Source organism: Lytechinus variegatus, chromosome 5 (assembly GCF_018143015.1).
Source record: "Lytechinus variegatus isolate NC3 chromosome 5, Lvar_3.0, whole genome shotgun sequence".
Lineage (NCBI taxonomy): Eukaryota > Metazoa > Echinodermata > Echinoidea > Temnopleuroida > Toxopneustidae > Lytechinus > Lytechinus variegatus.
The window spans coordinates 40,022,552-40,044,326 of NC_054744.1; the positions used below are offsets into that span (position 1 = coordinate 40,022,552).

General features: G+C 36.4%; 2 protein-coding genes across 5 annotated transcripts in view; both read left to right on the forward strand.

The window, feature by feature from the left end:
• On the forward strand, positions 1-12,385 carry LOC121416134 (KH domain-containing protein akap-1-like). 3 transcript variants are annotated; one of them, XM_041609605.1, is made up of 2 exons: positions 1-455; positions 9,795-12,385. In XM_041609605.1, the coding sequence occupies exon 2, from the start codon at positions 10,746-10,748 to the stop codon at positions 12,168-12,170; it is 1,425 nt and encodes a 474-aa protein (XP_041465539.1). In that variant the 5' UTR covers positions 1-455; positions 9,795-10,745; the 3' UTR covers positions 12,171-12,385. The 3 variants fall into 3 exon arrangements, with proteins under 3 accessions (XP_041465539.1, XP_041465537.1, XP_041465540.1); XM_041609603.1 differs by lacking the exon at positions 1-455 and adding an exon at positions 4,227-5,754; XM_041609606.1 differs by lacking the exon at positions 1-455 and adding an exon at positions 6,332-6,450.
• A 4,306-nt stretch (positions 12,386-16,691) lies between these two features.
• The window catches only part of LOC121416135 (methyl-CpG-binding domain protein 2-like), a 54,273-nt gene continuing 49,189 nt past the window's right edge, over positions 16,692-21,775 (forward strand). Inside the window, exon 1 of one of the 2 annotated variants that reach the window (XM_041609607.1) lies at positions 16,692-16,873. In XM_041609607.1, the coding sequence (XP_041465541.1) occupies positions 16,722-16,873 (152 nt within the window). In that variant the 5' untranslated portion in view covers positions 16,692-16,721. The remainder of the gene's footprint in view (positions 16,874-21,775) is intronic. The other variant, XM_041609608.1, reaches the window with a different exon arrangement.

Here is a 21,775-nt window from a genome sequence, read left to right on the forward strand (position 1 = left end):
TCCTCAGGAGTACTTCAAGAGAGAAGTGAAGTCAAAATGACAGCGAGGATTTTCAGATCTTAACTCCAAGCAACCACTAAGAAGCAAATACACTCATTGTCGTATGGTTTTTCTCTTCCGACCTTCAGACATGTTCACAAGTTGGTGAAAGTGAGAATGTTTTTGCTTGCGCTGACGATTTCCTCTTTGATTTCGAGCAAGCAGACGATAGACAGTCATGGTCAATCGTCGCCATGGTATTGAACTCAACATTGCATAATTAGCAATCACTATCGTGGCTCACGAGTTGCAGTTCAGTGGTCTTTGGAAAGTTGGAAGCTCCTTGTTTGGACCAAACTCCTCCGAAATAACTCAGTGGATTCTTTAAGCATATACTAACCATCGATTCTTCATGGAAAATTATGCATCTCTTTACATAGACATTGTCTGCCAGTTTTGATTGAATCATGGTCTTGGTAAGCTATGCAAATTATTACACTATGCTACCTGATTAATATACACTACCTGTCTAATATATGGACTGATGTTGTTTAAATTTTGAATAAAAATGATTTCTCTCTTAATTGCTCTGAAGCGCCATGATCATCGAAAGTGCGCTTTGTCATGTGTTACTTTTTTCATCATTATTATTATTATTTAGATTTTAAACAACCTTGTTCAATTCTAATTTTTATTGCCAACGATTCGTACACTGCTGTATTTTCTCCCTTTTCCGATTTGTTTGAACTTTCTTTTGATTAAGAGAGCAATTTAATATATTCATAATGGTAAACCAGATCGTAACACACTAATACACGGATCTCCTCTCCCTCTCTCTCTCTCTCTTTCTCTCTCTCCCTCTCTTCCCTCACAACTCGACTTTAATGCCCTATTTCATTTAAAAATATGTTTATATCTTTATTGATATTTTTCTTCATATTATATATACTTTTGAAACCTCCATCACCGTTTCCTTCCCGGTATTTTATTACATGAGCCCTTTTCTTACACAACTTTATTTTTCATGTGGGTCTAATATTTTTCGTAAGGGTCTATACCGATTATACCAAAGGGGAATACCAAATTATTTTATCATGCGATCCCCAGGCATAAGCTGTTCAATCATGTTACAACCATGTTAATTTCGTTTTTCTCATTATTTGTTGAAACCTAAACCTTTAAAGTATATAATATCCACATTAAACTGCATACGTTATTAATACTAAACATTGTGTGAAAACTACAAAGTGTGGCATTGTCACTAATGACAAATCAGAGGCGTTGCTGTGATTGGGGAGGGCGGACATCATTATTTTTCCTCAATTGAATTGTATACGTATATTTCCCAAATACCTCTCTTTTTATACTCTTCATTCTTGGGGGGGGTTTATTTTATTTTTTTTACTTTTTCACTTTATACTTCAAAAAAAAATATCATGTAGGAAAAATCAACATACTGTAGGTCTATGAGAATGCCCATTATTCAGTACACTGTAAAAACGCTGTTTAAAATTTAAGCACGTTGTTTAAGCCCGTCACTTTAAGAACTATTGTTTAAACTTTTTTAAACAACTGTTTACACTTTCGAAACAAGTTGTTTAAAAAGTTCAAACAATTACAAAAATGTTTAAACAACTTGTTAAAGTGACAAGCTTAAATAATGCGTATTTTTAGCTGTGTAAAGGATCTTAACGATGTTTTCAACTATAGTCAATAAAAAAATAATGATATTATTTCCAATCAAGATTCTGTGAAACAACTATAAACTTGAAAAAATTGATTAGGTTGAAATACGTCAGAAATACGCCATACGTCACTTTGGAATTATTAAACACGCTGAATAATACCACGTCGAATTATATTTTTCTTATCCTCTCTATTGTTCATTTTGTGGTACTAGGGTATATTATACGTGCCCAGCACCGTACCCAGGATTTTCAAAAAGGGGGGCAAATTTTTTGGAGGATATTTCGTCCGCGGAAAATTTGACAAGCAAAAAAAAAGGTCTTCAACCGCAAATAAATGACATTTCGTACCAGAAAAAAATGACAAGCAAAAAAAAAGGTCTTCAATTTCAAAAGAGGGGGCACACGTCGGTTTTCTTTGCATATTCTTTATCACTTGCATGAGTTGTGACTCGTCAGGGGGGGGGACAGTCTGCCCCCTGCCCCCCCCCCTTAGGTACGCTAGTGTTCGTGCCCCTTTCCCCGGCCCAAAACACTATTTTTTCGGCTTTCAAAGTTGTGACCGACGCCCAAGCATGCTCTGTTGACGACGCGACTTCAATTTGCATGTTCTAAAATTAGATTATATCGACTCCTTTGTAAATCTCTTCTTAGTTTTTTCCGGAACAAACTCTGTTCCTTTCACACTTTAAAGTATCAAAATACACTGATCTCCGCCTGATATGAACTGACACGAAACTTATCATTCATCGATGACAAAGGTATTCCATGACTATCAATATTATTCTATATCACAATCAATAGAACCAACATGGCCCCTGACCAAAATCAATGTGACAGTGGACCTAGAATTGGCCTAACAATTAGGGTAAACAGTGGTCCAACAAAAGCAATTGTCTCTCAACCTTTGAAGGTCTTACACTCAGCCGATAATGGAGCTTCCATGTTATATAGGAGAATGATACATACTTCATCATCTATGGGGAGAGGGGAAGGTATACAATCATTGACAATAGCATCACACTAGTTACAGGTGTAGATATCACTAAAATGACAAAAGAACACTTACCATCATTGATTTGTAAAATTCAATGACAAATGTCTTTTAAAAGTAGACTTATTGGTAATAGTGAAATCACCTGTAACTTGTAGCTGAAGTAGATGACTATTCAAATCAGTCTTAAGATAAAGGGATGTACTTCTTTTGATAAGTTTGTATATCTTGAGTTTGAAATTGATTGATTATTGATTAATTGTAAAACAGTCCACACCTGTAAACACTTTACCTGCCAAGTTATTATTATTATTATCATTATCATCGTCATCATCATCATCATCATCATCATCATCATCATCATCATCATCATCGTCATCATCATTTATCATCATCGTCATCATCATTTATTATCATCATCATCATTATCCTGTTTTAGGCCTAAATCCATTAAAAGCAAATATTTTAAAGGTTTTTATTACACATATTATAGTGTTTGTTTAAGAAATAAATATAAGAAATAATCACTAAATATATCGATGAAAATATTACTATAAGAAGCATGTGGACAGGGGAATAACCCGACGTGGCACGTAAACTTTATTCATTTTTTACTCCCCCTTACACTCGAAGCGCGAATGCTCTTATTTTAATCAACATTTGTTTGGCATCCGGATAAAGTCTGAAACTGATTTCATTTGTAAACGATCACATATCGTCATCAGTGGTAACTTCCATGGCAACAGAAAAATACCGAAAGGTAAATCAAATTAAGTACCACCTAAACTTTAGCTGATGGGAAACGTTGCAAATGTTTTAAAACCTTGAAAACCTTGATTCTATTTTTTTTCTCTCATTATACACCAAAAACAAAACCTTCTGACCTTAAAGTTTATTTTCGTTTGGTTATTTATCGAATTAATTTATTTCATCAAAGTTTATTAATGCCTTAATTCCTCGAAAAACAGATTGAATATGTCAGAGCTTTATTCTTTAAACTTTGGTAATGCTCTTCATGGCATTTCTTTTATATTTTTTTTCTGAAAAGTAACTGGGATTTGTAAAGTTTAAAAAAGGGTTGCATGATCGCTTTTCATCCAAAATACAAACGGCTAATAGATATTGTGTCCCTGCTGACTTTTAAAGGGTAAGATAAAGGATTTTACTGACGATATTAGGACCTAATTCGGCTCCTCGCAAGTGAACACTAGCAACTCATGAAACGGTCAATTTTGTTATTGATTTTTATCGATTATTGCTATTGTCTTGACCAGTCACTGACCATGGTTTTATTACATTCAAGTCACGGTCGCTGTGTGTTATACATCAACAGTGTTCATGTATAATAAAGTTACTATATAGTATATACTGTATAGAGCATGGCGGATCAAAGGGGGGGGGGGCACAGCCGACCCAATCCCCCCCCCTTTGAGAGGCACAATCAAAATTTGTAATGTAAAAATGCCATTAAAACAGAAATGTGCCCCCCCCCCACTTTGAAAGTGAAGGCCTCGGTTATTTATTTTTTTTTGCTCATCAAATTTTTTTCGTGGATGAAATACCCTTTAATTTTGGTTTAAACCATTTTTCTTCTTTTTTCTGTATTTGCTTGTCAAATATTTTCGTGGACGTAATACGCTTAATCTTTGGTTAAAACCCCCTTTTTTGTGTTTGTTTTTGCTTTTCAATTTTTTTTTCTCAGGAAAATGTTCCCCCCCCCTTTGAAAAATCCTGGATCCGCCCCTAATGAATTTACCTGTTATTGTAGATCGTTCATTCATATTTTTATTAAAATGCCAATCACATCGTGAGTAATTTCTCCTCTGAAATTTACCTGGTTCATAATATATATAGTTTTACAAAACTATAATATGCATCGCGCTCTCCCACTTATCTGGGTTCGACACCAAACGATTATATATAAGTGGAGTCCTAAATTTACAAACATGGCCATAAAAGGGTTCGCGCCAACTTGATACCCCAAACTGGTAAACGTCGACCGTTTTAGCGTCAAATTTACAGCCATTATTTTTTTCTATTTAGTATTTTTTCTTGTCAAATTTTTGAGGAGACAAATGCATGTCGAAACAAATTTAGTGTCTCCCTTTTTTGTTGACATGAACTTTCTTTTTACAAAGTTACCCCCTCCCCTTAAAATAACGGATTAAACATATATAACATATGATTCGAACATAACAATACAATCATGTGACCAAACGTGTTTGGAATCCTGATAAAGAGAAATGCCTCTTTGAATAATCAAAAGGGATTAACATTTGCTGTCCCAAGGGAGTAGTTATCATGACAATGTGGTTGGAAGGTCAATATCATCGATCTGTTTTACTTCTCATCTGAAATTGAATAATAAACAAACAGTACTAATTGACTGATCGTACAATGACAGTCCTTCATTGGCATATACATTGTGGGCTTTATAGGGACACTGGACACCCAAAGTTCCATGACCAAGACAAACAAAAGAAATATAAGGCGAAACAGAAAGTAAGTGAAAAGGAATAGGATTACATACTTATTATTTTGTAACATTACGTCATGGTATATTACAAAATTAGATATTTATTTTTTAAAATATCAACATTTTTTGTGGTGTAAATTGGGTCGTTGACACCATTGCAATCCTGTATGGTCCCATATATCACATGTAATTCTGAATTCAATAAAATAATAAGAGCTTGTATGTCGAAGTAGATATTAGAACTATTTTATCAAACAAATCATCTTTCTATGATAATTCTTCACTTTTCCCCCATTATTATCAAATGTACGATGGTACACCATAAGTACAGAATGTAGGTGAAAGTTTTAGGTCTTTATTTGGTGTTAATTTTATTGTACCTGTAATTCAAACTGTTACTGATATGCTTGTTTGAAATACAAGGGATTACTTTATCCGACGCGATAATAAACTTTCATCTTTTATTTCACAACACATCTACCAACAACAAAGAAAGACCATGCAGTGACCATCACAAGTGCATGAAGACACGATCGATCATTAATCTTACAGGGCATGTATGGAGTGCCTAGTTGATGAATTTGGTGCATGGCCGGCATGCAAAACCTCATATTAAGATGGTAAGGATTATTTATTTATTTTACCTGCGTTTACTGAAAAATACATGGGGTGGGGTTGGGAGCTGGTTCCCCCTCCCCCTCTGCCATAGTACTGTTGCAGTCATGTATGATGCATTCAGGGAGGGGTGTGGTGCGTGGCGGGTCACAAGAATGCAGCTTGTACTAGCATTGCCCACCAATCATTTAGGTGCATGAGTTTTTATTTAAAGACAAGTCCATATTAAGTATTGAGTACAGTAAGTATGAATCTTTTTTAACTTTTGCAACCCCCTCTTCTATGACCAAAGTCCAAAGCGGAACTTCATCGTGACTTATCGTTTTTCTTATGTGTTCATTCGTCGCGCCACGATCCCACTAAAGTGCAAGCGTGTAACCGAAGTGGATGATCGCATGATAATACATCTTGAGATTTTGAAAGGATTCTCTCAAAGATTTTCTGTGTCATAGCCTGCTTGGGCAAATTATTTCCTCCTGATTTAAGGCTTTTGTGAATAAGTGACCTGCATCGCCAAGACGAAAAAGAAAAAAAACATACGAATGAAAGTGAATAAACTTGCTTGGATTATGCACGGTATATACTTTATACATGCAGGTTTAGATCATTTGTTGAGCTGAATTTGGTTTTGAGAAGGCACAATTGCACATCAATATATTGGAATATATACTTGAAAAACAAGATTGCTTTGGTATTTTGAGGTAAGTTTAAAAGTTAAATTTGTCATCATCGTATGGTCCAGGTAAAGAATGTCTTATTTTTAGGACTTCTGAGCATGGCTTATAATTGGAGACTATATTGATATATATCATTTATTTTGTATATTCTAGGGATTTTGGATTGTTAGAACATAAATCGATGTTTTATGTTTTTTCATGGTAGTGTATATTTTAAACGAGTGTGTAATAATGGTCCTTATATTGTCTGCAATTAACAAAAATCTTTGCCACAACTTTTCTTATTGTTGGTACTAATATGAATTGACATATACATTTTTTTTTTAGAAACGACTATGATGATTTATCTTGAAAGATGAGGATTATCTAATGTCATGATGATCGATCTTAAAATCACTCCTTATTTTCAGGACTTGCTTCAATGAAATTTTTCGGATTAGGGGCCATCTAGTTATGGCAACCAATACAGTAGGCAATATAATGCAGTAATTGTAGAGTCATATTTTGTGTGTGAGTATTCGTGGTCGCATTCATCTGTGAAAAGAAGGGACATTGTACACAAAATTATTTCTTGAAATGATTTATGGGAATGTATTGTTTGGCCCATTACACACGCAACCCTAACAATTTGCATGAGAATTCAACTATGAAAAAGTAAGAAGACAATGAATGGTTGCCACCATGCACCCAACTTCCCTCGCGATCGCAATTACTGAGGAAACAATCTTTTGTGCAAATTGGTTCCAGTCACTGGAGTACAGATGGGGGGGGGGGGAGCTTGTGGGTCGTGGACCCCCCCCAAAAAAAAAGGAGAAAGGAAAGAGAAAAGGGTGACGCATATTATTTTCTGAAAATTATGTCAAAATTTCATTGTCACAAAATTGGATTTTGAAAAATGTCGAAATATCAGAATTATGTTTACGTTATATGGCTTTAAAAAATATTCTGCCACAAGATGGGGGGGTCCGAATGTAAATGTGGTATTCAAGTTATTCCATATTCCCGACAACTATCTAAAGACAGATGGCTTCTAGCTGACATCTCAGATCTGCACCCTCTTTCACCATATCATCCCGTATGCACACCAGTGGCGGGGGGGGGGGGTGCCGACAGGTAAATATATACCAATGCATCTAAGAGAAGCCACTTGGAGCCATGCGTCTTGATCCATGGCAACCTCCTTTCTTTCTCTCTCTCTCCTTCTTTCTCAATGTCTTTCTTTTCTTTCTTCCTTCCTTTTCTCTCCAGTTCTGTTACTTTCTTTCTTTCTTTCTTTCTTTCTTCCGGGGGGTGGGGGAGGGAGGCTTGTCGCTAAACATGTTTGCTATATCATTTTTCTGTCTATCCTTTTCCCTTGCAGAATATGACGTCATTTCTTTCCCTAACCATTGCCAAACAAAATGAAACCGTTTTCTGTCCCTCCCGTACCCCTGCATTACTTTGTGAAATCTTAGATCTGCTAAGCACACAAACTAGGCCTACATCCTACATGTATCCTTATCAATTGTATTTGTTGATGTTGATAACAACATTGTGTGCACATGTGTTTATTGAATCATGTCATCATTTATAACATGAACAATTGCTGACTTGGTGGACTTCAACCAGCCTAGCATCATTAAATTTCTAAATTAAAGTTGGTAATGTTCGTTAATAAGGGAATTAATTTGCATTTCGAGTATCATAATGTTCACTTTTCAAATATTCATGGTATCCCCTGTTGCACTGCTATCTGATAACTCGTTTAAATAAATTCTATATCGAGGGACATTTAATGCGGTTACTTGAAGAAATGACATGATTCCAAAGCTAGCATGATTCTATGTGACAAGATAACCTATATAGTGCTCCTATATCGACTTTGATTAATCTGGGAATGAAAATCCTAGCAAGTTTGGCTTCTAAAAGCGAATCAAAGTCCATCATTACTCTGATAATGCAGTGCACTCCTAAAGAACATTGGGTAAAAGTGCTGCATGCAGGGTACTGTGTCCAACCAACATTAGGTATTTCTTTTGGGGCATTTTTATTTATTCAGAGTGATGAAATTTATTTATTTATATATTTTATTTATTTATTTTTATTTATTCAGTGTGATGAAATTTTGCCCATTCTAAAGTAATTGTGCATATTTTTTTTTTATCTTACTGGACAATATGCTTCCCGCATTGGGTAAATACTGGGTAAAATGTTACCAAAATATTTTTTACAATGTTAATGACAAAGAGTAGAGTAGACGTGTATGATTCAGGTTATCATTACTATCATGATGTTGACGATAAATGATGATGATGTTGTCGATAATTAGAGTAGTAGTAGTATAGTAGTAGTAGTAGTAGAAGTAGTAGTATAGTAGTAGTAGTAGTAGTGGTAGTAGTAGTAGTAGTAGTAGTAGTAGTAGTAGTAGTAGTAGTAGTAGTAGTAGTAGTAGTAGTAGTAGTAGTAGAAGTAGTAGTAGTAGTAGTAGTATAGTATCAGTAGTAGAGTACTTAAAATAGACAAAGTAGTAATCAAAGTATCACAGCAAAAACAGTGGTGATGGCCGATGTACACAAAGGAATACACTGACTACTCCGGTGTTAAATTTGTGGAGTTAGCTTAACACCAATGTGTGTTATTACAACATCTGTTGTTGTTATTACTTTTACAACATTTGGTGCTATGTTCAAACCCTAAGGAATAATTTTAACACATCAGGTGTGGTGTGGTCCTACTGCATGATGGTGTCATACTTGACACCCCAGTATAGTATCATTATTATTAACATCATCATTATCACAATTATCATTATTATTAGCTCCTATTATCTTTATAAACATCATCATCATCGTTATCGTTGCTTTCATCAGCATCGTCTCCATCACCATATCGATATTATCATCATATCATTTCTTAATATCTTCCTTTTTACAAAGTTTATTTTGACAACATCGGGATTTACTGGTTTATAAAACGAATCTTGATGCAATTTTTACATCAGTATGTCAAAATCTGAATGTTCTCTTTTACCAGACGAACAAATAATGTGTATTCAGGTAGTCAATTCACATTGTTTCCTCATCAGGCTGTCGATCAGCAGACAACAGTCAATATCGAATGATAATCGATAATAGCTTGCTCAAATTTACCTTGATTACGTAAGGGACGGATTGTCTTCTAAATTTGTTCTACTATTTCTTTTCACGTTTCAGAACTTGTGCTTGTGCCATTTCTTCTTAAAAGATGACTTTCCTACCAAATTGATGAAGATAGGTAGAAATCATTCTTCAGTCAAGGCATATTTTAGATTACTTGAAAGAAATAAAGTACTGTTTGCCCATCTCATCTATTGACAAGACTCTATATCTATATATTTGATTTTATTTCAGATCGATCCGGGTGAGATTAAGGCGAGTTAAAATCCGGCATCTTTAAAGAACAAACATCAGGAGCTGAACAGTACTGACACGACGTCGAATTTCATAAGAAGAATGGAGGAATAATCAATTTTATTCATCAAACAGTTCTGCAAGCTCGCTGTCTGTTCATCGTTAAATATAAATCTATGCTTAGATGAAGTTCAATTCCCCTGGTGCTTCTCAATTTCTGCCCATTGCCAAGCAATTAAACCTGATGCTTATAAATAAACAAGAATTATTTTGCAACGAATCTCTCGAAATGGCTGGCATAGGGAATGGAAGCTTCACATGATCACATCGATCTTTATCCAATTATGAAAAATGGAATTGAATTTGATATGAATTCCTTCTCATTAATTCCATCCCCGTAAAGTTCAAGCGTGATACCATTACCATAGCAACGGGATATAATGTATCACATTCATGGTAGATCATCCAATTACAACTTCATCAATGCCAGTGTATATCCATGGAATAAAAAAGACTGGACTGAAATTGATTAGCCAGGGTGCAGGATAGTCTCTCTCGCCTGAGCCTCGTTGGTTTCTTGTTTCGGATGAGCACTCTGTATTCCGAAGTCCAAGCTAATTAAGCAAATTACATTTTGGCACAACCGTGAAGTACAGGCCGGGAAAGTCATGATATATTGAACAAAACCTATATGCTGATGAATCGGAGAGTTATTTAGAATTTAGCCACCACGGGAGTGAATATAAAAATGACATTATTATTTGAGCTCTATATATATATAAAAGGAAATGAGAAAATATACGGGAAAAGCTGTTCATACTTTTACGCGCGGAAGATGAGTATCCATCGGAGAAGAATCCTGGATAATGGACTCGTAAGATCATAATTTTTGAATATTTTGAAAGAATACAAATTTGTTTCATTCGTCGAACGTGACATTTTTACGTGAAAATGGATGAAATGCGATCGAATACTTCCACTTCGAGTGGGAGATCGATTGGGACGTCGATGTCGAAGAAAAACCAACAGAAACTCTCCTTGGAGATCACCTGGAAGAGCCTCGATCAGGAGCGTCAGCACTTCTTGAAGCTGATGGCGCTGAACGAAAAACTCCTCCGGAACAGACAGGAGAAGAGAGACAACCGAATAGCCCATCTGCAGTCACATCTTACCGCACCGCAGATTGCCGAGATAGAAACCATCAGGAAAAAGAAGAAAGAACCAAAGAGGTTGGCTGCAGCGGAAAGGAGCAGTCTCGAGGAAGCTGATGTTGAAAGTCCGAGGGGAATCGACTCGCCAGACGGGGTAAGTGGCGGGAAGGATGCTCCGTCTTGTAGAACAATCCAATCTTTAACTAATGATACGCTAGGTGGAAGATCGAGATCCTTTTATGGACACGAGCGGAGTACAGACAGTCGAGTGGCATCTGACAGTAAATGCGATACGCCGTTGGAGGTTGTGAATAACCCGAAAGAGAAAAGTGTAACTTTCTTGAAAGAAAGGACTTCTCAAAGTGCACCGAAGATCAGAGAAAAGTCTTTCACAGATACACCCTTAAGAACACACCCACCAACAAGGTCTTTGTTGAAACCCAATAAATCTGCATTGACAAGGAGTACACCCAATTTAGACCAGGTTGGTATAAAACCTACTTTGAACATGTCGACGGTTCCATCTCGGATGCGAGCATCGTCCTCGTCGTCGTCGCCATCCACGTTCTCTTGTCATGAAGAAAGCAAACGAGAAATGGAGAGAAGACGTTCCCGAAGTGTCGGCAGCTCCGATCGCAGTAGGACACCTTTATCCCCTGGACACCAGGCTAGCTCTAGTGTGTTCCGTGATGCCATGGATGCCATCAAAAAAGAACGAACGAGGACGGATATGAGAAACCTCATGGTTATTGAAAACGGGCTGCAATTGATGCACCTTCAGCGCCGCAAAGATGAACTTATAGCTGAAATAGGAGAAATGGTCAAACGCGATCGGGACTTTGCTCAGAGACAGCAAGTCTTTCGCCCGCCCAGCCCGAAGAAGAAAGTCACGCTGACGTCGCTTACGCAGGCGGAACTCATAAACGCCGCATCCCAGGGTGCCGACATCAACGACCTCCGCAAGGAGATACGACGTCGAAAGAACGAGCGTATGAGGGAGCGAATGAAGATGGACATACCTGCTGATCAGCTGAAGAGGAAAGATCACGAAACCGAAGATGAATACGCCAAGAGAATCGAGAAATGGTGGCGAGATATGAGGAAAGTCAGATATCTGAGACGGGCTTCGACGAAACAAGACTTCAGCGATGTCGTCACACTGGCCATGGCTCAGAAAAATAATGACAATATCTGGAGACAGAGCCTGAGAGATAATTTGTTTTAGTAAATATCACTTAATGGTCAGTGTTAATTGGTTATGTGATAATGAATATTTATGACCGCTTGCTCTGGCACCAGTTGGTCTAGTATTGGGACCCGTTTCATAAAATTTACTATCATAGCAATGCCATCCACCCTTTTGGTTATGATAATATATAGGCCTACGGTGTATTTTTTTATGTTGCCGTGTAGTCATAAGCGCATAATTATAATGATATCAAATACATTTTATTGACAGTCACTTCTAAATGTATTTATCATACGTGAATCATTGCTTTAACAAAACTTTCCATTTTGAAATTTGAAAACTTGATATTTCTGTGAAACATAATAGTTGAATTATATTTCTGATGTAAAAAAAAATCTTTTAAATATTGTTCTATACTCAGATTCTAATTCATAATATTTTGTCAAACTTCCTTACAAAATATGCAAACTGGACAAAAAATAAAACATAGACGGTTGCATCTTCCTTCATTAGCTACAAACTTAATTGTCTGGTATGAATTTTCATGCATGCGGTTATGATTTTTTTTTAAGGTCGATCCGTCGGAGGACAAAACTGTTGGGCGATAACTGTGATGACAAATTAGCTTTTTTTACTGGCTTTGTCTGTACTATGGTCTAAATATAGATGTAGTAAAAGCAAGGCTCATTTTTGTAATCTCTTCCATCTCCCTGGTAAAGCTAATGAATTTCAAGAGCATTATGGATCGTAATACAATAACGTTACCAAGGACGAGTCCTCCGTTATGGATTGAACTTAATAATGATAAGCATATCATGTAATGGTGATTCTGAAAAGATGAGGGAGAGGGGGGGGGGGGTGGATGGACGATGGAGAGGGGTAGATAGAAATAGGGGGGGGGAGAGAGAGATAGGGAAGAAGATGCATGTCAGGCACTGCGACTACTAGGATAGCAGTAGGCCTATCCGTCGGAAATCAATTATTTAGAGAAATTTATAATATTTTCACGTTCATTGATTCATTTTTATGTATCTTTATATTCTACACCGACTATGGAGTCTTACTCCCTATCAAATCTATCAAAATTCTATTAAGAAATGACTATCTTATTGCCAATAGGCCTATCAATTGAATCAAATTTTCAATGACATTTCTTTTTATTTTGACAAGAAAATATTTTTTTATTTGAATTTCTGATAAGTGTCGTTCATACAAAGTATCTATTCAAATTCGAGTGGGCGTATATTGTTAAGAATGCATTAGTCATCATAATTATATTCGTCTGTTCCAAGACGTGTTTATATCATTTTATTTACGATCATGACGATTGTCATTTCTTATTTGATGATAAATACAAATAGTGACATCAGTTTAATGATGATATAATTCAGTGTCTACATTGTTATTATATAAAAGAGAGCTAAAATTTTAGTCTATAACTTTTTCCATCAAGTATATTGGCTTTCGAAATAAATTATAATGCATCAGTACAGTCTATGCAATTAGATATCTTGTAATATCTTAATTTATTTCCAATTTAATGATTTGTCTCCTAATAAATTATCATCAAAGGATACTGTCTGATTACTCTTTGTGTGTGTGTGAAAATTTGCTTTAAAGTCAGGGAATTTATTTATCATGTACCCTCTTCTTTCTTTCTTCTTTTTATCCTTCTTCTTTCACCTTTTCTTCTTCTTCTTTCACTTCTTCTTTTTCTTCTTCTTCTTCTAATTCTTCTTTTTCTTCTTCCGATAAGGTTCCTGGTGATATATGTAATGTTGACGATGATGAGGATGGAGATGGTGTATTGGTGGTGGTGGTGATGATGATATTTCATGTATTTGATGATGTGATGGTGGTGATAATAAAAATTGATGATTGTGATATTGATGATGATAACGATGGTGATGATAACGATGATGATGACGATGGTGATGATGGTGGTGGTGGTGTTGGTTATATTATATTCATGATGATGATGATGATGATGATGATGGTGATGGTGATGATGATGATGATGATAGTGATGATAACGATGATGATGACGATGTGATGATGATGATGATGGTGGTAGTGTTGGTTATATTGATGATGATGATGATGATGGTGATGCTGATGATGGTGATGATGATGCGAGTTGTGGTGGTTGTAAAACCGTTTGCCCTGGTCACTATTATTGCCGGAGATGATTACGATCATGATGATGGTGGCGGGTTACTGCTGCAGTACACTCTTAAAACAAATCAGTCAAATTGACTAGACCAGTAGTCAGCTGGGAGCAACTGATATGGCAATGACTGATATTCACATTTCTGACATATATTCTAGTCAGAAATAACTCTTTTCTAGTTAAATATAACTAGAAAATAGTCAAATATGACTAGAATAACAGTTGCTCCCAGCTGACCCTATTTATCAGTCATTTTTGACTGATTTGTTTTTAGAGTGTATAGTGGTAGTGGCTGTGATCACCTGTCGACTTCCAATCATAATGACGTAGGTGGTGGTCGGGTGTAATCACGAAAAGAGTATGCCTAATGATGATGATGGAGATGGTAAGCATGTAGTGTTGGTGGCGGTGGTAATGGTGTAGTGTTAACTGTTAAGTGAGAATGAAACCATTGGAACAAGATAGTTTGTGTGAAAACAGAAAAATCAAAGAAACAGATCAACAACAAAAAATGAGAAAAATCGGACAAATAATGAGAAAGTTATGAGCATTTGAATATTGCGATCACTATTACTATAGAGATAGCAAATTGGCAATGCGACAAAGATGTGTGATGTCACTTGTGAACAACTCTCCCCATTACTTTAGTATATATTTCACTTGAATTGCCTCTTTTATCACATCTAACCATAGATCATGTGTTCTTTCTACATGAGGGCATGTAATACATATTTTGTAAGAATACATCAAGGATGAAGAGTTTGTATCATCACAAGAAAAAGCAAAAAGAGACATTTTGAGGGTATTTTATAGTCCACCAAAGGGAAAGTTGTTCATCAGTGACATCACACATCCTTGTCGCATTGCCAATGTGAGGATCTCCATTGCATTAGTAATTGCAATATTCAAATGCTCATAACTTTCTCATTATTTGTCCGATTTTTCTCAAACTTTCTTTATTCTTATTCTTTGATTTTTCTTTTTCTACACAAGCCTATTTTGTTCCAAAGGTTTCATTCCCCTTTAAGTAGTGGTGTCGGGGTTTAGTATCAATTGATCTGATATGCCAATTCGAAATTATCATTTCGTCTGCTATCGTTATTTTGGTCTACCCTCAATAATTTCCTCAACTATCCACATGGTCTATTTGATGTTTCATTCATTCGCCATTTCGTCTAATAACCAGTTGGTCCTACCATTTGGTCTATGGACAAAGTGTTAATTTGGCGAAATGAATGAATATAAAATATGATACACCAACTGGTTGTGAGACAAAATGGTCATAGGCGAACTGGTGCTTAGACATAATGATGATTGAACCAATTTGTTATTGGACCAAATGGTTGTTAGACGAAATGTTGATTGAATGAATGACATTCACTAATAACATTGGCAATTTACTGGCATGACATCGGGAGAGACCCACCACGTTTGTTTGATTGTTTAAAGGACAAGTCCACCTCAACAAAAAAGTTGATTCGAATGAAAAGAGAAAATCCATTAAGCAAAACACTGAAAACTTCATCAAAATCGGATGCCTTAAATAAGAAATTTACGACATTTTAAAGTTTCGTTTAATTTCACAAAACAGTTATATGCACATCCTGATTGCTATGCAAATGAGGAAACTGATGACGTCATCTACTCGTTATTTCTTTTGTATTTTATTATATGAAATAATCTAATTTTCTTCTCAATGTAAAGTGAAACAAATACTTTAATCACAGCCCGAACATGTGAAATTACCGTTGTTTAAATACTATATGGTTCGTCAAGTTGGTTCTTAAGTGTGAAAAAAAATTGTATAATTAAAAAAATAAAAAACAAAAGAAATAGTGAGTGAGGGACATCATCATCTGTTTCATTTGCATTTCACAGAGTTGTGCATCATAATTGTTTTGTGTAAATAAGCGAAAATGTCATAACTTTCCATTTTACATCCGATTTCGATGAAATTTTCAGTTTGATTTTTCTATATTTATTCAAATCAACATTTTTCTTGGGTGAACTTGACCTTTAATTTTTGTGCTGCATTCTGAGTTAATACAAAACTTTTCAAGATGTAACGATTCAGCCTCTGTAATATCAAAAGTAGGCCCTATACATTTCATACAAATAGAAAATAGTGAAACAAAATCAGGGGTGGGTAACTATATACAAGTTATTTTCAAAGAATGAAAGCCATATAAAACAAATGACATACATGTATATTATGTTACACACTTAAAGCACAGGTCAAAATGTAACGTTAAAATATACAATTCTGTTACTCATTCATGTATTTTCACTAACGAGCTAAACCGTCATTCTCAATTGGCTTCTCGACACGGGTCCGCTCATTATTTTGGGGTAGATTTTCCCTTTAAAATATAGCGCCATCTAACGTTACACGAGCGCGAGAGCTTGAGCGAATAATTATGATACCGGTGGAAAAAAATATGGACAGCGAGGAAAGAATAGACACCAAAGGATTACAAGATTGCCCCGGGTTACCAACCGGATGGAAAAGAGAAGAAGTAATACGGAAATCTGGACTTTCTGCTGGAAAGACTGATGTGTATTATTATAGGTAAGCATATCGGCAATCTATAATTATCAATATCATTTTCAATACGCGGCTGGTGCCTCTTTGTGTATGAATCGCAATTGGTGTAGTCCCACGCATAGAGTCTGATGTGTGCAGTGAGATTGTGTCGGCGCTATCACGCTTCGCGTGGGCACAGCACGACCCCCCCACAAACACAGCAACACTGTTTTGTCAGTGTTTTTTGCTACCTTATGCCAGGCGTGTAGCCAGGGGGGGGCGTTGGGGCTGTCACCCCCTCAAAAAAAATGCTCCCAAAACTGCAAAAGGAGGAAAAAAAGAAGGGGGAAACACTCAAAAAGGAGAAAAAGAAAAACCAAACTGAGACTCTGAGAGTGAGAGAATGTGAAAAAAAGGGGAGAAGGGTAACGACTTATGTACTTAACGTTAGATAGCTTTATTGTTTTTCTTTCTTTTGTCAAACGAATAAAAGCCTATTACAGATTTTTGCTTTCGCGCTAGAAAAGTATTGAAAATGCTTTTCCCTTCCCACACCTTGTTTCTATTCCGATTTTCCCCTCCCTGGGCACAGGACTTGTATATTCTGGCCAAAAATCATCTACATGGGTCATGGGTGTAAAGAATATGAAAATTATTATTAGTAGCTCTCGTACGCCGCGACCAGGGAGGTAGCAAATCTCAGTCGGTTAGATTTAGAGCGCGCTTGTTTTGGATAAGATTGTAGATCTCAACCATGGGTCCATTTTTGCCACCGTGTACAGGAAAATTGAAGGCACGGCACATGCAAAATTGCATCAAAATCTCACAAATTTAATAAGGTGATTTACAGCAGCGCTTCTCAACCGATGGGCCACGAAGCTCTCTCGGGTGGGCCGCGAGAAGCCACAGAGAAGAAAAAAAAAATAAGGGGGAAAATTATGGTATAACAAGTTCTATTTAATGTCAGAAAATTATATGTTTGATCGGTTGTTTGATTGGTCTCCATGGATCAAACAAAGCTAAATGCACACCTATAGGTAGCATGTTGTGATATACATGTACTGTATACATACACATTGTATGATGGTTTCGATCTAACTTTGATGTGAATTACCTCAGGCCGCATATTTTGTATGTACTTAATTATCGCCCATTCAACAGAGTTTTGCAAATGCATTTGCTTAAGAGCTTTATGTTCAACTTTTAATGAAACATACTTTCATCAAAATGGACTGTGTTTTAAAGCGAAAGGGTGGGGAGGAAACAAATCTACTGTTGAAAAGTCTCAGAAGGTAACTAAGAAAATATGACCCTGAATAGATTAAATTTGGATTTATCATAACTGTGCAGTGGTGCAAAACCAAAAGCAATGTGTGTTGAATGTGCTGATCAAAGTTATTGTCAAATAAGGCGCTTAAACCGTCAGAGCTTCAGAGACACTTAAACACAAAACATCCGAAGAGTGCAGGAAAGCACTTGTTCACTGCTACCATCCTGCCTGTGGAGAATCTACAGGTAGGACTACGGTATGCCAATGCTGTATTGAGCACATACTTTAAAAATCATTAAAATTTCACTTTTGTGACAAAAATTACTAATTTCCATACAGTTGCAATCCATTTTTCATTAGTAACTTGGGAATAATTTTCATATTCACCAAAGCGCTCAAAAACTTGAATTTTGGCATATTTTTGTGTACACCCTCTATTGGTAGAGAGTAATATGGCAAGAAAATTTTCATTTTTCAATCTCTATTTTTTATTAAGAAAAAAATAATTTAGAAAATTAAATTTACATTAGAGTCAAGTTATATGATGAATAACTGTAATGAAAACTGACAGTGTAAGAAAATCAAGCATTTGTCCCATAAAAAAAGAGAAAATAAGCCAAACATTGCCACCCTTATTTTGCCACACATGGAGATGTAACTGAGAACAAGGTTACAGTATATCATAACCTTGTTCATTGAATGAGTTCAGGAAAGCCAAAAGAGTGTTTTGGTAGGAAAAAGGCTTGATTTAATTCACAGCAGAACACTTGGTACAGATAGGGGGAGGGGCTCTTGGCCCCAAATATTTCATGACCACAAAAAAAAGAGAAAAGGAAAGAAAATGGATAAGGATGAAATATATTATTCTTGAATATTGTCTCAAAATCTATCACAAACTTGAATTTTGTAATAAGAATGTCGAAATCTTTGCTTGCTCACCATGCTCGGTCGAAACATTTTATCAATTGTATGCGATATGCCATATCAAGCCCCCTCTATTTTTTGGCTCAGCTACTGCAGCAGAAGATCATAAAGTTACACACTAATATGCTTGTTATAATTGTCGAGACAGTCTTTGAGTCGAGACAAGTAGTTATATCCTTTTTGTCTCACCTGCGAAGCAAAGTGAGACTATAGGCGCCGCTTTTCCGACGGCAACGGCGGCGGCGGCGTCAACATCAAATCTTAACCTGAGGTTAAGTTTTTGAAATGACATCATAACTTAGAAAGTATATGGACCTAGTTAATAAAACTTGGCCATAAGGTTAATCAAGTATTACTGAACATCCTATTAGAGTTTCATGTCACATGACCAAGGTCAAAGCTCATTTAGGGTCAATGAACTTAGACCATGTTGGAGGAATCAACATCGAAATCTTAACCTGAGGTTAAGTTTTAGAAATGTCATCATAACTTAGAAAATATATGGACCTAGTTCATGAAACTTGGACATAAGGTTAATCAAGTATCACTGAACATCCTGCATGAGTTTCACGTCACATGACCAAGGTCAAAGGTCATTTAGGGTCAATGAACTTTGGCCGAATTGGGGATATCTGTTGAATTCCCATCATAACTTTGAAAGTTTATGGATCTGATTCATGAAACTTGGACATAATAGTAATCAAGCATCACTGAACATTTTGTGCAAGTTTCAGGTCACATGATCAAGGTCAAAGGTCATTTAGGGTCAATGAACTTTGGCCGAATTGGGGATATCTGTTGAATTCCCATCATAACTTTGAAAGTTTATGGATCTGATTCATGAAACTTGGACATAATAGTAATCAAGCATCACTGAACATTTTGTGCAAGTTTCAGGTCTCATGATTAAGGTCAAAGGTCATTTAGGGTCAATGAACTTTGGCCGAATCGGGGGTATCTGTTGAATTACCATCATAACTTTGAAAGTTTATTGGTCTAGTTCGTTAAACTTGGACATTAGAGTAATCAAGTATCACTGAACATCCTGTGCGTGTTTCAGGTCACATGTCCAAGGTCAAAGGTCAATGAACTTTAGCCGAATTGGGTGTATCTGTTGAATTACCATCATAACTTTGAAAGTTTATGGATCTGATTCATGAAACTTGTACATAAGAGTAATCAAGTATCACTGAACATCCTGTTCCAGTTTCAGGTCACATGATCAAGGTCAAAGGTCATGTAAGGTCAATGAACTTTGGCCATGTTGGGGTTTTTTTTTGAATAACCATCATATCTCTGTAAGTTTATTTTTTTTATTTATTTAGTGTCCGTAGACGGAGAAGGAAGGATTCAAAACCCTCTGCCAAAAGTGCAATAATTTTACTGTTTTCCGCCTAGTACGGATATTACTGCTTCACCCACTTGGGATTCTTATTTGATGTTACTGTCAACGTTTGTACAGTTTTTAAAGTTGTTTCGTGGTGAGTTTTCGTGTGATATCTATTTGTAAAGATTGTTCCACTTTTCTTCAACGACGCCATTTTCGTATTGCTTGCAATCTATGTGCTCGGTTCTATGGCTCACCAGCAGGCATCTGACTTTCGGAGATACACGTGCCCACAACTCTCGCACGAGGAATGGAATCGTGTCAATGATGACATAAAAGCCGTGACACAGACAATACACCATGAACTGGCCAATGGTTCAATACCCGTCTCACATGCCGGCGATCGCTTTTCCGAGACTCTACAGCAGTATTTTGACAACTCCCCCCAGTTTTCAGCTACTAATGATTCATCAAGTAAACGTAAACCATTTTACAGAAGAAAAGCTAAGACCATGTTGGAAATGAAAAAAATTAAGAATTCTTTGCGAAAAACAGCATTTTCTTCAAACGCAAGTCGCGAAGATCGTGCAAAATTCTATGAGGCACTACATACATATAACTTTTTGAGGAAAGAACAAAAAGTTAATGAGCAGCGTCGATCGACAAAATATGAGGAAAGTAAATTTCGGAAAAACTTTTGGTCTTTCAGTAAAAACGTCGTCAATGACACCCTGTACTCTTCAGCGTCTGAGCCTTCCTTTTCGCGCCAATCAGCCAACGAATACTTTTCTGCTAAATATGCTGCTGAGCCCCCACCCATAGATACGGATAAGCTCGACTGGTGGAAGGGACCGACGGCCGATATGATTCAGCACCAATTTGATATGGGGCCAGTTCGTCCAAAGGACATAAAACAGGTTTTAAGTCACAAAAGTTCAAACTCCGCTCCGGGGCCAGATGGGATAGCCTACGGAATATTGAAAAAATTGCCAAGCGTACATCACTTTCTCGCAACTCTATTCAGCAAGCTGTTGTCGAGTTCTGATCCCACCCCACCCTCCCTTTGGACTAAAGCAAAAGTTATTCTCTTGCATAAGAAAGATTCTGTGGATAATCCCGAGAACTTTAGAATGATAGCACTCTCGAGTGTTTTTGGTAAGATATTCCACCAAATCATTGTAAATCGCTTGGATAGTTATTTAACTTCAAACGGGCTTATTGATACTACAACTCAGAAAGGTTTCATGAAAGGGGTTTCAGGTTGTGTTGATCATAATATGATTGTACATGAAGTAATCAAACATGCTAAATCTAACAAGAAAACTGCCCACTTTACGTGGTTTGATTTACAGGATGCATTTGGCTCAGTGCCTCATACATTGATTGAATATGCCCTTAGAAAATAATTGCTTCCCTATGAACTAAG

Bases quoted from the DNA above. Each gene is read 5' to 3' on its own strand.
- LOC121416134 (XM_041609605.1), top strand. From the start codon at position 10,746: ATGGATGAAATGCGATCGAATACTTCCACTTCGAGTGGGAGATCGATT.